Source organism: Diabrotica virgifera, chromosome 5 (genome assembly GCF_917563875.1).
Source record: "Diabrotica virgifera virgifera chromosome 5, PGI_DIABVI_V3a".
NCBI lineage: Eukaryota > Metazoa > Arthropoda > Insecta > Coleoptera > Chrysomelidae > Diabrotica > Diabrotica virgifera.
This window is the reverse complement of record NC_065447.1, coordinates 81,657,778-81,675,368: the sequence shown is the minus strand read 5'-3', so window position 1 is coordinate 81,675,368 and position 17,591 is coordinate 81,657,778. Positions and strand designations below refer to the sequence as shown.

At 33.5% G+C, this 17,591-nt stretch overlaps 1 protein-coding gene across 1 annotated transcript in view; it reads right to left on the bottom strand.

Moving 5' to 3' along the window:
* Positions 1–16,257, bottom strand: part of LOC114333873 (toll-interacting protein) — a 30,061-nt gene extending 13,804 nt beyond the window's left edge. Inside the window, exons 1-2 of the mRNA XM_028283868.2 lie at positions 16,088–16,257; positions 15,611–15,915 (exon numbers count right to left, since the gene is read on the bottom strand). Of these exons, the coding sequence (XP_028139669.1) occupies positions 15,611–15,915; positions 16,088–16,162 (380 nt within the window). The 5' untranslated portion in view covers positions 16,163–16,257. The remainder of the gene's footprint in view (positions 1–15,610; positions 15,916–16,087) is intronic.
* Between the last annotated feature and the right edge of the window lie 1,334 nt (positions 16,258–17,591).

The following is a 17,591-nucleotide window of genomic DNA, read 5'->3' as shown; positions in this document are numbered from 1 at the left end:
GAGCGGAACTACAAGAATCAATGAGAAGGACGAAAGAACAGCTAGCGAAGAAAATGAAGGAAAAGGACGAAGAAATAGCCCGACAACAGACCGAAAGAGCGGAACTACAAGAATCAATGATGAAGATGAAGAGCCAGATGAACGAACTGACCAAAGAGCTACGAGAAGCCCAGAAAAACCTGATGCTAGAACGCCAACAACAGGCAAAGCCCATACCGAAGGTAGAAAATAACCCAGCGACCGATAAGCCACCGCCGATTAAAAAACAAAGGGCAAAAGAAGACTTCCCACCACTGTCACGACGATTAAGTCACTCACAGATAGTGAGACGCCTGCCTTGGGGCGATCTGACGATTCACAGACAGAGGACATGGTAACAAACGAAGATACCACCGTGCTGCCCGAACAACAGGCAACACCTCACAGACAGCCGCCTGTAATTAAATTACAGAGCGTGAATGAGACAGGGGCTATCCTCACCATAGCCCAAAGACTAAAAGTCTATACGACTAACAAAATCTCCAGGAGCGGTAAAGAAACACTCATCCAGGCGAAAAACCTAGAACAGCGATACTCAAAGTGTGTTCCGCGGAACCCTAGGGTTCCGCGATACCCCTGTAGGGGTTCCGCGAGAATAAAAAAAATTCAAAACACCTCTTTCTGTTCGACTTTTCTGACGCGGTATAGCACGATTCACGAGGCGTGGTCCAACCACAGGTCGAACTTAGTTGCCTCCTGTTGTCTCATAAAATTTTACTAGCCTGTCACCGCTGATACACGACTTGGTGTGACCAAAGAATATCCCAACCAACTTGGTTGGTTGGGGTATTCTTTGGTGACTTAGTCCTTAGTACTGTCAGTAGTCAGTCGACAATTAGGGTTCGGAGCGAAAAAAGTGTTTATTTTTCTACTGCTATATTCTGATTGTATCAGTTTTGTACTTTTGTTGTTTGTGATTGTACGTTATTTTGTGGTTTTTAATAAAGAAGAATGTCACGTTGGCTTAAAGGCGTTAAACGTGATGCAACAACATCTTCTACCGAAGCCGAATGTTCGAAAGCAGTACGCGCGGAGTATACAGCAATTACCGGTCAGACGATTATGCAACGACGTCAGTTCCACGGTTTCAAAGGCGAAAAACAGGAAGTATGATGACACAGTTTCGGATTTGTTGATTCCAACGGCTCAACTATCTGCATTTTATGTAGTAAACTGTTTCCTAATTTTTCCTAGAAACTGTACACCTCGAGTCTAAAAACAAGAATAAATAATTTTTTTTACGTAAAAAAGAACAGTTATTGGAAAGTCAAAAAACTATAATGCATGTAACCAAAACTTTCAATGAAAAGGCCACAGAGCCATTATATTATTTAGTTAGCTATCGCATTGCACAAGCAGGTGAAGCGCACAATATCGCTGAGAATTTAATAAAACCATGTGTGTTAGACATAAAAAATATATGATCGATGAAAAATCTGCAAAGCATCTTTCTACTGTACCACTATCGAACGATATTGTTTCACGGCGTATTCATGATCTGGCCAGCTACGTCAAACAAGAACTACCTAGTTACACGTCTACAAAAAACACGATTCGCCTTGCAAATAGATGAGTCTACTGATCCATATGAAAGTTCTTCTGATGAAGACATGCTTATGTGTTCACCGCTGCCCACAAACACAACCGGAGAGGAAATTTTTAATAAAATAATTATGTTTTTTGAGGAAAATAATCTCAGTTGGAACGATTGCATTGACATTTGTACAGATGGGGCCACGACCACATTCCCGATTTTTCTCATTATTGTGTGAAGATTATGGCAGCAAATATAAAACACTGCTGCTCCATACAGAAGTGCGATGGCTGTGTCGGGGTAAAACTTTAGCAAGGCTATTTGAACTTGAGCCGAGTTACAAATGTTTCTTTCAAATACTTATTTCAATTTGAAAGACCGTTTGTATGATAAAACTTGGTTGTTGCGACTGTCTTTTATGGCGAATATCTTTTAAAAACTGAACGATTTAAATTTATCATTGCAAGGTAAACAACAGTGTTCCAGGCCTGTAACAAAATAACTGCGTTCAAAAGAAAATTAATTTTTTAATTATTTGCGCCAGAAAGATAAAAATAGAAAGCTTTACATCATTCAGTTTGTTAGCGATACGGACTCAGAAATGTTCCAAGATGATGCATTTGAAGAAATAGTCAAATATCTCACTTCCATGCGTGCATCTTTTGATGTATTTTCCCGAAGAACAGAATACAAAAATGAAAATGAATTCATGGATTCATAAACCCAACTTACAAAAGCCCGAAAATATGTCAAACGAGATATACGAATATCTTTTAGAAATGTCATCAGACACATTTATGGAGTCATTGTTTAAAACGACGCCTCCCAAAGATTCTTGGTGCAGAATCCGTGATGAATATCCAACGATTGCCAAAATGGTTGTGAATATTCTTCTCCCGTTCTCAACAATATATTTATGCGTAACAGGATTCTCCACATATGCAACCATGAAAACAAAATACCGCAATAGACTGGACGCCGAACCTGATATGAGACTTCAAATTAATGTCATCTATCAAACCTGATATCAACCAATTGATGAAAAATAAGAAAACAGTTTCATACCTTCCATTAGTTAACAAGTATGTAAGTAATAAGTAACTGTTACATTGGAATTTGATTATGCTTATTAATAAAAAATACACTTTTATAAAACTATTGTAGGGTTCCGTTAAGTATTTTACTTTCCAAAAGGGTTCCGTCACCAAAAAAGATTGAGAACCGCTGACCTAGAAGATTACAAGAAAATGGTGAGGGTAATAGAACGCAAAGGCACACAAGGACAAAAGGCTACAATGGGTAGCCTTCCCAGTAGACGAGGATAAAATACCCAAAGTGGTTTTTAAAGGATTGTCCTCAAATACCACCGAGGAGGAAATCCAAGAAGAGATGGAAGCAAGACACCAAATAGTCTGCCAAGCAGCCAAGAATATGACCACAAGAGTCGGTCCCAAAAGGCAGTTACCGATGTTCGTACTGACTCTGAATCGTGAGGACGTAGAAAAGGCTAAGCTGATCACCAATCTGTGTCACATGAAGATAGAGGTAGAAGACCTAAGAAAAGCGACAGAGCCAACGCAGTGCTTCAACTGCCAAGGCTTCCACCATCCGCAGAACGCGTGTCACAAACACCCCAAATGCGTGAAATGCGGAGAAGACCACCACACGAAGACCTGTAAAAGACCCAGGGAAACAAAGGCAACCTGCGCAAACTGCAAAGGAAGTCACCCCGCAAGCTACAGAGGATGCCCGAGAAGTCCAACCTGGTATAGACCACCACAACAACAGATCTACAGACGACAACAGGCAAACGGAGTCTCCTATGCCAAAGTCACGCAGGGCGAAAACCAACAAGCCACCACAGCGATCCTCCCAGACGAAGAATACCTGGTCAAACTAGTCACCAAGATGACGGTCAAAGGTCAAACCAGACAGATGATCAGGTAAAACCACAATACAATTAAAAAAATCATAAAAAAGGCGTAAGCCGCCAAAAAAATCACACAAAATAAAAAAAAAAACCAACATAAAATTAGAGCGTCAAGCCATTGGACGGAGCCCATTAGGACTCGGTACAATGGCTTGGAGCCCAAGCAAGCAATTTTAGTTCCCGCGGATAAGTAAATAAGAGGATAAAAGGCTTAGAGAGCTTAACGCTGGCCTAGTTTTGCATTCGATTAGGGTACCACATTGGAATCCTATTACCCAGGGTTCCATTGTGAAGAGCATTTGGCTGATAGTTGTGCCCCTATCGCGCATAAGCGTGCTATAGGGGGGAAAGGGATGGCCTGGGGCATTGGAGCGAGGTGGGGTGATCTCTGTATTTATACTCGGGCCAGAACACCTCGCCCCAATGAATTGTTACACCCGAATGTCCTTTTTTTCGAAAGGGTGAACATATCCCATGGGTCGGGTTGAATCAAATTGCTTGCTTGCTTGTCAATCTTCCGGCGATAAGCTCTAGGCTCCCTGGCTAAGCAAAATATGTGTAGTGAACGCTAACTGCCATCTCAGATCCGGAATTGGTATCTGTGTAGTTATTGAAGTGTAATGAGGTGTGAGTCTGTGCGTAATTGCTTCTTGTATTACATTAATTGCTTTTTCTTTTGATAGTAGTAGATACAATTTTATTTTTCTTTTACAGATGTCCGCCAAGGGAGCTTTCTTCTGAGCGGGGCGAAGACAGAATATTATTTTATTTTATTATTTTAATTCTACTGTGTGTATATAAAAATATCGTTAATATATTTGTTTATGTTGAACCTGTGTTTTACCGAGTCTGTTGTACTGAAAGACCCAGAGTCTCACAGCCAGACCCTCCGAGAGGCGAGATTTCAGTTTCTCCAGGACTTGTGTTATGGGAGAATTTGGACCAATCACGAGTCACAGATTTTCGATTTTTTGACACTTGACAGTTCGATTGTCAACTTTCGAAAATAGATCCATTTATTTACATTTACCACAATCAAAAAACTAAAAACAAATTTGTTTTTAAATGTGTGTTTACCTCTTTCATTTTGTTATTTTTATCCATTTTTATTTTGTTCTGTAGTATTCTGTACTTTTATTGATCTTTGTAGGTTAATTGGATGATTTATAGAAGTGTAATTGGATTTACATATTTATCAAAGTGCACTAAAAATTAATTCAAATTCAGAAGATGTAAGTGTAATTATATGTAGATAATTAATGATAATAATTTTAATACTATGAAAATGTAAAATAAATACACCTTAAATATAAATACAAGTGTTTTAATTTATTATAATACCAAAACAAATTTTATTACCAATATAGTAAGGTATTTGAATAATGAAAATGATTGGGATTTTTTAATTTTCTAGTATGTAAGTATTTTACCTTTCATTATAAGACTTTTCTATGCTGGAGTCACACAAAATAATAAGGTAAATACTTTTGAATGTTCTATAATTTCTTTATACAAAAACAACCAATGTCATCTTGTTCTTATGGTATTCACTATAGTACATAGTACATCTACTTACAGTTGAGTCCACGAGTCTTTACCCGTGCGTCATCACTTAAAGCATACGAAATAAGTCGGAAATCTAGTTCACGCAACAACAACTGACAGAAAGTGGCTACTGTTCCGATTACGGGTTTTATTATAAAATTTGACGTTATCAAATATATAGAATGTCAAATGTAAGTTTTGCTTCAAAATTTTTGCGCAGAATTACAGCTACATTTGAAGTAGCTTAATAAATTATTTTATTATTATTGATTAATAAATAAATAAACAATTTATAAAAAAATCCAATAACATATTTTATTTTTGTTATTTTATCCACTTTGACGGAAATCTAAACAGTCATTTCTTTACTGTGTGAATGACGTTAGCTTTGTATGTTTTAAATATTAATTGCCTAAATATAATTATTTACCTTAAAATTTCAAAGCCCAATATAAAATTAGTTGTGAAAACAACTGTTTGTGTAATATAAAGAAACTTCAAAACGCAAAAATTCGACAAAAACCGCAAAAAGTTCAACTGACTGACAGCCACAAAATTAAACAAATCAGAAACGTCAAACAAATTGTGCTTAAAATATGAAAACATACCGAATCGTCTTTTTTTTTGTACCTATCTCTTTTCAATGCACTGAGTCTAGATGGTTCATAAAAATAACATGTGTTGTTACTTAATAACAAACGGCAGCTGGTTTGTCATGAGTTTCATGCATGGAAGAGAATGATGCTAGATAAAAAGTATGTGTTTTATCTCGCCAGGTATTAATGACGCACGGGTAAAGACTCGCGGACTCAACTGTATACAATACTTTTGCTTATATAATTAAAATATATAAAACTATAATGTAATCAAAAGTGCCTTGATACTTTTAAATACATAATATCCAATTTTATTTTAAATATCCTCGCTGATTTGCAAAAAGGTGCCAAGTGACATTTTATTCAAAAGGGGGAGCAAAAATGATAGGTACGAAGGTTCTACCTATTCTGTAAACAAGGGTCAAGTCAAGTGTATTGTGTATTACTTATTGTTGTTGAGATAGTCTCATAATTTTTTGGTGCCAAGTAACATTTTGTTTTAAACTGGTTGTGTAAAAGGGAGCTAAAGTTCCACTTAGTAAAAATATAAAAATGTTACTTGGTCTCTTTTTGCAAATCAGCTACAATATATAATCACACACATTACCCATTAAACATACACACATTTAAAAATAGCCAGAAAAAGCCTAAAATGAAATAAACACATAAGTACCATTCTAAATTCTTTACCCAAATCCAAATTATTTATTAAGCTGGATTTATAGTTTTACAGACTGTAGAGGAAGACGCACTGGAAAAAGATCAACATAGAAGTTTGTGTACTCTTGAATATAAAACTTGTCACACACGGGGAGCTATACTATAATATATCATATCGCTCACTATAGTAATGAGTGAGCCTGCACGTACGTAACCATTCGTTCCTAACTAATTAGGTTCCTAATTAGGAATCTCTGTAGTGAGCGATATGATATTATAGTAATTATGAGTGAACCTGCACGCATGGAACCACTAGTTCCTAACTAATTAGGTTCCTAGTTGGGAATCGTTATAGTGAGCCATATGATATAATATAGTATAGCTCCCCATGCGTGGCAAGCTTTATAAACAAGAGTACACAAACCTCTATGTTGATCTTTTTTCAGAGTGTCTATGTCTACAGTCCGTCAAACTATAAATCCAGCTTAATAAATAATTTGGATTTTGTTAAAGAATTTTAGAATGGTACTTATGTGTTTATTTCATTTTAGGTTTTTCCTGTCCATTTTTTAACTGTGTGTACGTTTAACAGTTTAATGGGTAATTAAATGGCATTATATACTTAAAATAAAATTGTATAGGTATGTATTGAAAAGTATAAACACACATTGGTTACATTATAGTTTTATTTATTTTATTTATATAAGCAAAAGTATTGTATAAGTAGATGTACTATGTACTGTAGGGAATACCATAAGAACAAGATGATATTGGTTGCTTTTCTATAAAAAAATTATAGAAAATCCACAAGTATTTATCTTATTATTTTGTTTGACTCCAAGCATAGAAAAAGTCTTATAATGAAAAGTAAAATACACACCTACATATTAGGAAATTAAAAAATCATAATCGTTTTATTTCTTTGATTGTAACTTGTCTATTTTTGAGGGTTTGGATCTAACAAAAGTGTAGGTACTATTACTACTTAAAATTTGTTTGGTAATAAATTAAAACACTTGTATTTATATTTAAGGTGTATTTATTTTACATTTGCATAGAATTAAAATTATTATTAATTATCTACATACATTACACTTACACTTACATCTTCTGAATTTGAATTCATTTTTAGAGTTCACTATATTTTGATAAATGTAAATCCAATTATATTTCTATAAATCCAATTCACCTACAGGCTACAATGATGAATGAAAGGACAGAATACTACAGAACAAAATAGAAATGGATAAAAATAACAAAATGAAAGAGATAAACACACAGTATTAATTAAAAACAAATTTATTTTTATTATATATTATTATTATATATTATAACAAATTTATTAGATAAATATAAGGTAAATGGATATATTTTCGAAAGTTGATAATCGCACTGTCAAGTGTCAAATCGAAAATCTGTGACCCGTGATTGGTCCAAATTCTTCCATAACACAAGTCCTGGAGAAACTGAAATCTCGCCTCCGAGAGGGCGGTACAGCCGGTACATTTTACCAGATCAAAGACATAATTTTTCCCATTATTTGTTTGTTCTTTACTTTATGTGCATAATGCGTGTAATTAATACTCGGCTATATTTAATATGACCTTTGCCTCTATTTTGAAATATATTTTATTGTTTTATGGCCGTTGCGACATAGTATGTTGTTGTTTTGGTTACGGTGCCAGCATACTGCTTTCATACAACCATGCTGGTGCCAAACTGTTGCTTTGAATGGACTCGCTGCCACAATAAGCATCTGTATTATAAATATTTTCACTATTATAACTTTAAACAAAATTAATAACATACATTAATTATTTATATGGGAAATAAGCCACAATTAAAATGAAAAAAATAATTTTATTAACGTTTCGACGCCCAAATCGGGTGCCGTTGTCAAAATACAAAATATTACTAAAATAAACTAAAGTGTTGTTGCTAAGCAAAAAAATTCTTCTAATAATTTATTTAATCTCACTCATTTATATTGGCAATTCAGACATATATTATACATTTTAAAGTAGAAGACTTTAAAATGATGGGGTAATTAAATATAATAAAATAAACAATGGGCTCTTCTTTATCTCCATTATTGGCTAATATATTTATGGAGGATTTCGAAGCTAATATTATTTCTAAACAAAATTTAAAACCCACAGTATGGTGGAGATATGTAGATGATGTGTTTTCAATATGGCCTCATAGATCAGAATTGTTGGATACGTTCCTGAATATTATAAACGATCAAGAAGAGACAATAAAATTTACAATGGAAAAGGAATACAATAACAGCCTACCTTTCCTCGATGTTTTGATCTCAAAGAAAGATATTGGATATGAGACTCAAGTGTATAGAAAACCAACACACACCAACAGATATCTCAATTACAAGTCAAATCACAACATCAACGTTAAAAAGGGAATCATTAAATCCTTATATGATAGAGCCAAAATTACTTGTTCTAACGAAAATTCCTTTTTAGCAAAAAAACAATTGTTAACATCTGTTTTATTAAAAAATGATTATCCTTTATCGTTTATAAATAAGGAATTGTCAAGATTGGATCGAATGGAACAGAACAACTTAGAACGGGATCCTACAACATTCACCAGAAATAATACGAGGAAAATATCAATACCATATATAAAAGGACTATCAGAGAAACTTAAAACAATAGGAAATAAATTCAACATTTCAACAACATTCAAAACAACAAACACATTGAGATCTATTCTATCTAAAACTAAACCTAACAATGATCAAGAAAGAACAAAGAATTGCATTTATAAAATACCTTGTGAATGCGAACAATTTTATTTAGGTGAGACATCAAGACCATTAGACGTTAGAATAAATGAACATCAATCTTATATTAAAAATAGAGAATTTGAGAGATCTCAAATATGTCAACACGCGTGGGATAATGAACATAGAGTTCAGTGGAGAGATTCAAGTATAGTCCTGATAGAATCAGATAGTAAAAAGAGAAAAATCAAAGAAGCGGCTCTAATTATGCTAAATGAAACCAATTGTGTCGCAAATTCCTCGGTAGAATGCAGTAGGATGTGGTTACCCATACTGAAAGAGGAAGTCAATAGAAAGAAAATACCAAGATTAGTAAGTCAATAATATCGAGCTAGTACATATTTTATATTTTAGTATTACTTATATATCTAGTATTATTAATATTATTTATAATTTAAACATGTTACAAGTCAGAATTTGGTATTATTTTTTGAGAGTAAATTAATGTAAGACCAAATACTTACGATGTCGGGATAGTATCACAGGGTTTTTCCTGGTTTTCCCTTGTGATTTACTATGAAGTCTCTAACGCGAGAATTTTACTGTCGTTGCATTTGGTTGTCTTTTTAAAGACATATCACATGCTATAATTTTTTATGACGGATATTCTTGAGTTGGGGTTAATTTCATGTAATCGAATGAACTATCTTTCAGTAAGTCGTCCCAGGAACGCAACTCATAAATATTGGCAATATCATTTTAAAGTCTTCTACTTTAAAATGTATAATATATGTCTGAATTGCCAATATAAATGAGTGAGATTAAATAAATTATTAGAAGAATTTTTTTGCTTAGCAACAACACTTTAGTTTATTTTAGTAATATTTTGTATTTTGACAACGGCACCCGATTTGGGCGTCGAAACGTTAATAAAATTATTTTTTTCATTTTAATTGTGGCTTATTTCCCATATAAATAATTAATCATAAAAATGCCACAAGGAAATAGCTTCAGAACAACATTAATAACATACACTGTGGTGCAAAAAAATCGATCTACTAAAAATTTGGTCATTTTTGATGTTTCGAATTTCCTAAACCTGTTGTCCGATTTAAGTAATTTTTTACCACGTTATAGCCTTATTCATTGACAATATCTCTGTAATAATATTGTTGCTAGACAGTCAAAATATCATTATATACCGGGTGTACGAATCAAACTGTTTTTTTTTCTCTAAGTTCGCATCACCCTGTGGACTATTCTGGCATTTATAAAATACTGAAATTAAAACCCAACTATAGCCTCGGGTTTTCTTAACATTTTGTCTTTCGATTCATTCGCTTATGTTGGATAATAAAAAAAGTTAGGTACTTTAACAACTGGCCATGTTCGTCATCAGTACAGGGTGTTTCTAAAATATTTGCACAAAACTTTAAGGGGTTATTGTACATGAGAAAATAATGACAATTTGCTTTATAATCATATGTCCGCAAACGTTTCGTTTCCGAGATACGGGATGTTCAATTTTTTTTGCAAACTGATGATTTACTTATTGTTTTAAAACCAGTTGAGATGTGCAAATCGAATTTGGTGGGTTTTAAGACGTAGTTATTGCACATTTTTTAACATACAATTAAGAATTTAATATTCACCAGTGGCGCGCAGACGGGTATTATGACCGATAATACGTACGCCAATGGTGAATATAAAATTCTTAATTGTATGTCAAAAAATGTGCAATAACTACGTTTTAAAACCCACCGAATTTGATCTGCATATTTCAACTGGTTTTAAAGCAATAAATAAATCGTCAGTTTGTAAAAAAGAAATTGAACATCCCGTATCTCGGAAACGAAGCGTTTGCGGACATATGACTATAAAACAAATTGTCATTATTTCCTCATGTAAAATTACCCCTTAAAGTTTGTCGCACTTATTTAGATACACCCTGTTCTGATAACGAACATGGCCAGTTGTTAAAGTACCTATCTTTTTTATTATTCAACATAAGCGAATGAATCGAAATACAGTATGTTAAGAAAACCTGAGGCTATAGTTGGGTTTTAATTTCAGTATTTTATAAATGCTAAAATAGTCCACAGGGTGATGCGAACTTTGAGAAAAAAACACAGTTTGATTCGTACACCCGGTATACAATGACAGTTTAACTGTTTAGCAACAATATTATTACATCGATATTGTCAATGGATACGGCTATAACGTGGTAAAAAATCACTTAAATCGGACAACGGGTTTAGGAAATTCAAAACATCAAAAATTACCAAATTTTTAGTGGATCGATTTTTTTTGCACCGCAGTGTATGTTAAAATGTTTCTTATCTTTTATTATTGATAATTTTATTTCTATAAAAATTAAACAATTTTTTTGCTTTTCACTTTTTGCCGGAGACCCGCTCTTCACTTCCAACCAGGGCCAGCTCATCTCCCTCGGAGGCCCTGCTCACAGCCCTTTTTCAGTGATCCATTTGTTTCGAATGTGTGTACTACATAGCGACAAAAGAGAATTTTATGTTTGTAACTATTTTTCAAAAAATATTAACATATTGCATTATCCAAATATGTTCAAATATTCAGAAAACATATTTATGTACATATATTTTATTGGTTGGAGAATACATCAGACCCTAACCAATCGAAATAGAATCAGTTGTTACGTGGGCGAAAAATATCTTAATGCTCGCTAGACACGTAATGATAAAATTGATCAGGATTCATAAACTTCCAAGACAGGATTTGTAGCGGGTAATAATTATAACCTGAAATTAATAATGTACAGCAAATTTATTTGTACATATATCTGTTTTTTTTTACAATTAAAATATTTCGCGTTACCCAAAGAGCCATGAAACACTCAATGTTATGCATTTCTCGTAGTGATCAAATTACGAACAAGGAAATAAGACGAAGAACAGGAGTGACAGATGCCACAGAAAGAATTAAGGCCCTTAAGTGGAAATGGGCACATAGCTAGAATGTCGGATAACAGATGGAGACAGCGAATGATACATTGGAGACCAAGTCAAGAAGCATATCGAAGTAGAGGTTCAAGATGGCCTGATGACATAAAATGGATTGACAAAAATTGGATGCAAACAGCACAAAACAGAAATATATGGAAAAGACTGAGAGAGACCTATATCCAGCAGTGGATAGATCCAGGTTGAATGATAATGAACATATTTCGCATTTAAAGTGGCAACAATTATATTCCGAAAAAAATTATTTGTAAGTATGTACAGTGGAACCTCGATAAGTTAGATTATTCGGGACCGTGGCTTATCCGGGTTATCGAAAATCCGTGTTAGCCGGAGAATATGGTAAAAGTAAAAATTAATAAAATACAATATAGGTACTTACAGATAAACTCCATTATAATTACAAAAACATGAAATCGATATGCACAGTACATATCTAAATTACGTACAGTTGCATACAGTATTGTTCATTTCTTGCCAAAAACTCTTGTCAAACTGAAAAAATGATTGTCTTGTCTGATGAAAATCGGTCTGGGTTAGCCGGACTTCCGGGTTATCGAAGGCCGACTTATCGGGGTTCCGCTGTATATGTTACCTGCTGCATAATCTCTGAGAGTGGTGTAACTGTTCACCTAACCAGCTTTTTAGGGCAGCGGTGAACAGAGTTCAAGTAATCATGATGATTGCCTACCTTCGAAAGCAAACGGCATCTTAAGAAGAAAAAGAAATTGACAACAAAGATATGTAAAAAAAAGAAAACATCTGTATAGAAAATATTATTGGTTACTTGGAACAAAGTCCCAATTGTCGTTGAGAAATAAACTACTAGTGTATAATGCCATACTCAAGCCAATTTGGACATACGGAATACAGTTGTGGGGCACTGCTTTAAAATCCAACATAGCAATCATGGATCGATTACAAAACAAGGTGTTGGTGAACAGAGTTCAAGTAATCATGATGATTGCCTACCTTCGAAAGCAAATGGCATCTTAAGAAGAAAAAGAAATTGACAACAAAGATATGTAAAAAAAGAAAACACCTATGTAGAAAATATTATTGGTTACTTGGACCAAAGTCCCAATTATCATTGAGAAATAAACTACTAGTGTACAATGCCATACTCAAGCCAATTTGGACGTATGGAATACAGTTGTGGGGCACTGCTTTAAAATCCAACATAGCAATCATGGATCGATTTCAAAACAAGGTGTTACAAGCAATAACTGCTGCGCCAGGGTTTGTAAGCAACAAAGACATTCTACAAGACCTTCAAGGGCTAACTGTGAAGTGATAGTGTAACACAGCCATAAATATTTATAACAACTAGAGAACCACCCTGAGTTAGCGTTTTAAACTTATTGGACAATAGGCAACAAATTAGATGCCTTAAGCAAAAATTACCATTAGATTTACCATTCTTAAGTTAAGAAACTTAAGTTAATTGTTTTGACTTTTATGTCTGGCGACTAGGGATGGCAACGATGTATCGATACAAATATAATATATCGATTTATTTTAAAATTGTATCGATATTCAACTTTCAATATATTGGAAAATATATCGATATTTGAGATTCAATGTATCGCCCACACAAGATTAATATACCATAATTTGGCAGCATATAGAATTATATAATAACATCTTAAAATATAATTTACATCCTCACATTTTGAAATGCTTAGTATACTTAAAGAAATAAAGAAGGTGTCTCGACCAGTATTATTTATTTGAATATTTTATACCTACCCTTAAAATGTTAAAAAGTTTCAGACGGTTTCAGGTAGTACAATATAATTTTTTAACAAACTGTTAACAACGTTTTACGAGAGGGCAATTGTATTGTATTTAAAAACTCAACATGTGTGGGAATCCAACATTTCATTTACATCGACATCGAGAGTTGGTCCACGTTGGTACCTATTGAGTTTTATTTCCTATCTTTAAGGTATTTGGGAACAGTGTAGAACAGAGTTTCCCAACCGGTGGGTCACAAGCGGATTTCAGGTTGGTCACGGGTGGCTCTTACAGTAGCTGAATACCGTAAATATATTACATCATGGGTCAGGGATGGGTTGCGAATATGAAAAAACATCAGAAGGTGGGTCGCCACACATAAAAGGTTGGGAACCACTAGTGTAGAATATTGTGTTGTATAACATGAAAGAATAATGACTCCACCCAAAAGCAATGTTTGGTTGCATTTTAATAAACTTTTATTTTTACAAAACAGTAATAAATTAAACAAATTTTGTTTTTGTTGTTTGGTAAAAAAAAATTTCTAATGATTTAATTTTATCTCACTCACTCCTATTCGCGGTGTGCAAGTACTTGGAAGGGAAACGAGAAACGACTGTGCGTGAGTCGTGGAGAAATATTGCAACTATCTTAAATAATTCATATTGTCAATTGAAATTGTCAAATTGACATATATTTCATACCTTCTGTCATTGAAGCAGAAAAATTATATATTGCTCCACAATATTGATATGATATGCAATTATTATATAAAGGTAAATTTAATTAATTGTATTTTGCTTGCAGTACTGCATTTTAATAACTAATTTTATTTACTACATACAATTGTTTACGTTTGCATAACATAACCTGCATCTTATTTTTTCTTCTTATTATTTTTTTGACTATGGCCTTGACAATTATCCAGCAACCAGGACTAATATAATTGGCCAATATAATTAAAAGTGCGAATAAAAGTACAGAACGTAGAAATAGAGGTCACTTTGCAGAACTTGCACGGTCCCAATTGACAACTCAGATGTCTATTATTATACAATTTAAAGTGGATCTAATAAATAAATCAAATTTAAGATGTATAATAGATTACGTCTGAGGAATTTTTTTACTAAGCAACAAAAACAAAATTTGTTTAATGCGTCCTACCAGGTGCAGGACACATTCAACTGTTTGTTGGTCTGTGTATTAATGTTTTGTATGTTGATAACGATTTCCAAAGTGGAAATCGAAAACTCAAATAAATTTAATTTCAAACCTAAATTGTGGCTTAATCCCAATTAAAATAGTGAACTGCTAAGATACCTTCTTTGTGGTATCTAAGAAAACAGCTTCACAACAATTGTTTTTTATGTTATTTAATTAAACAAGAATATATCGATATATTATAGATATCGATGTATTTTTTCTGATATATATTGTATATCGATATATTCATTCGATGTATCATATGGTAAGATATATAGATGTATAATTTGTTTTTGCAATCCCTACTGGTGACCCACCTTCCGATGTTTTTCATATTCGTGACCCATCCCTCACCCATGATGATACGCTATTCTGTATTCTGTACACCACTCAGCTACTGTAAGAGCCACTCTGCGACCCACCAGAAATCTGTCCGTGACCCACAGGTTGGGAAATGCTGATGTAGAGTAAATATTTTATTGAAATATTTCTCTTCGTGCGAATATTGTAGCAAATGCGTTTATGGTTTCTTTTTGACTGATTGCACAGTAAAGAACAATAAAAAAATCTATACAGTTAACTAGGCTTTTGCTAAAATTTAATACAGTCTGAAATAGTTCTTACCAGTATACCACTTTATTCCATCTTGGATTTTTACTTCCATTTGGATCAGTGGGCGTTTCATAAATAGAATGTCCAACTCTAATTCTACAGTAAGGATCCATTCTAGTCATGCCATAGTTCTTTGCCAGCTTGGCCTGAGCCACAGTTATACTAAGACGTCCTGCTGGATTGTAAACATAGGACATGGTCCCACCTGCATAATGTTGTTGAAGAGCTATTGCTGTCTGCCTGTCAGCAGCTTCTTGTTGTTCCTGGATTGATGTATTTACCCGCAGAAAATCATCGGGTAAGGGTCCTAGAAGAACCTAAGGAAAATTCATTATTAGTTTATACGTCTTGATTAATTTACTTAAATTTCTCAATAAAAGATAGATGCATAAACATAATTAGTACCTATGTAATTAATTTCAAGGACCAAACCATTTGAGTAGCTAATTATAGGTAGTAAATAAAAGTTACAATCACGATTTTACTTACTCTATTTCGTTTATCTTTAACCTTCTCTGATACTGCTGAAGCCATGACTTTATTCAGATTTGTAATAACTTCCATAAATAATAAGATTCCTCATCAATACAACAAAATATTGCCCAACTCAGCTGGTTTGTTTTGACATATGACATTTCAGTGACATCTAGAATGACAGTGGCATTTAATTATAATGGTGTGTTCAGAATAGAATAGACTACGGCGAATTTGTGAGAAAACGTCTACGGATGTGAGGTGGCATTCGGATTTTTGCAGAAAAAGTTACGTGATAAAATATCTTCATTAATAATAAAATTATTTGTCCTCCCTCTCAAATAGGTCGGACATATTTATAAAAAAAATTTCGAGACATCCTTTCTTTTCTACTTTCCTTGCTTATAACTTTAAACGATTCATTTTGGAGCAGACCCAGGCAACCAAATAACGTTTACAAAACGTTGAAAAGCCGTCATAATTATCACCAAACCACGTTAGTTTGTCACGTATTTTCGACGTCGAAAGTCACGTGAATATGTCCCACCATAACTGACGTCATTTTTATCACGTTTTAAATAGGTGATATGAAAAACGTAGTTTTTATGTCGTTTTTTTAGATTATTTTTCATTTCATGGTTTTAAAAATACACAATAATAATTATTCGTATGGGTATTGTTGGTATTGCCATTTTTCATTTGACTGTTTTAAATTTAGCTTATAGGCTAAGGCATACTTACTGTGTCACAACTGAAACAACATATAAACTAATAAATAATTTATTAACAAATTAATTTAATTAAACTGGATAACACATAATTAGTTCATTAACAGAAAATATTCACCAAAACAAAACACATAACCTCAAACAGTTTTCAAGAAAGAACTATTGCATTAAACTAACTCACTATAGTATTTTTACTACAAAAGCGATATTACGTAGGTCAAAATTTTTGACGTAATGTGACTTTTCATATTGCCATGTTTATTGAAAAGTCACATTCTAATGTTTTGACAGTTCCCTTACGTCAAAAATTTTGACCTACGTAATATCGCTTTTGTAGTAAAAATACTATACTCACTTGAGAAAAACGAATAAAAATCTCTTAATTAATACGTTTCTTCAACTAAATATCTAAATGAAAAGTCCTTTTTTACCACACAAAGCTCGCAAACAATAAATGAAAAATTTCTTATGACAATTTAAGCTTATAAACGTCATTAACCTGTTAAGCTCCTCCCATTTTTGTGACGTCAGAGTTGGGCTGTCAGAAATGAAAACGTATTTTTAAGCGTATTTTAACGTCATTGGTCTTACGTATTTAAAATCACCTACAAAAGGCGTTTATACGACGTAATGTTCAAACACGTGTATATATTCAACCAAAAGCTGACGTTTCCTCGACGTTATTGACGTCCCTTGGTTGCCTGGGGAGTCGTAATAAAATAAATATAGATAGGCATGATACTATAAATAACTTTATTTATAGTATCATGTAGATAGGTAATCGAATTTTC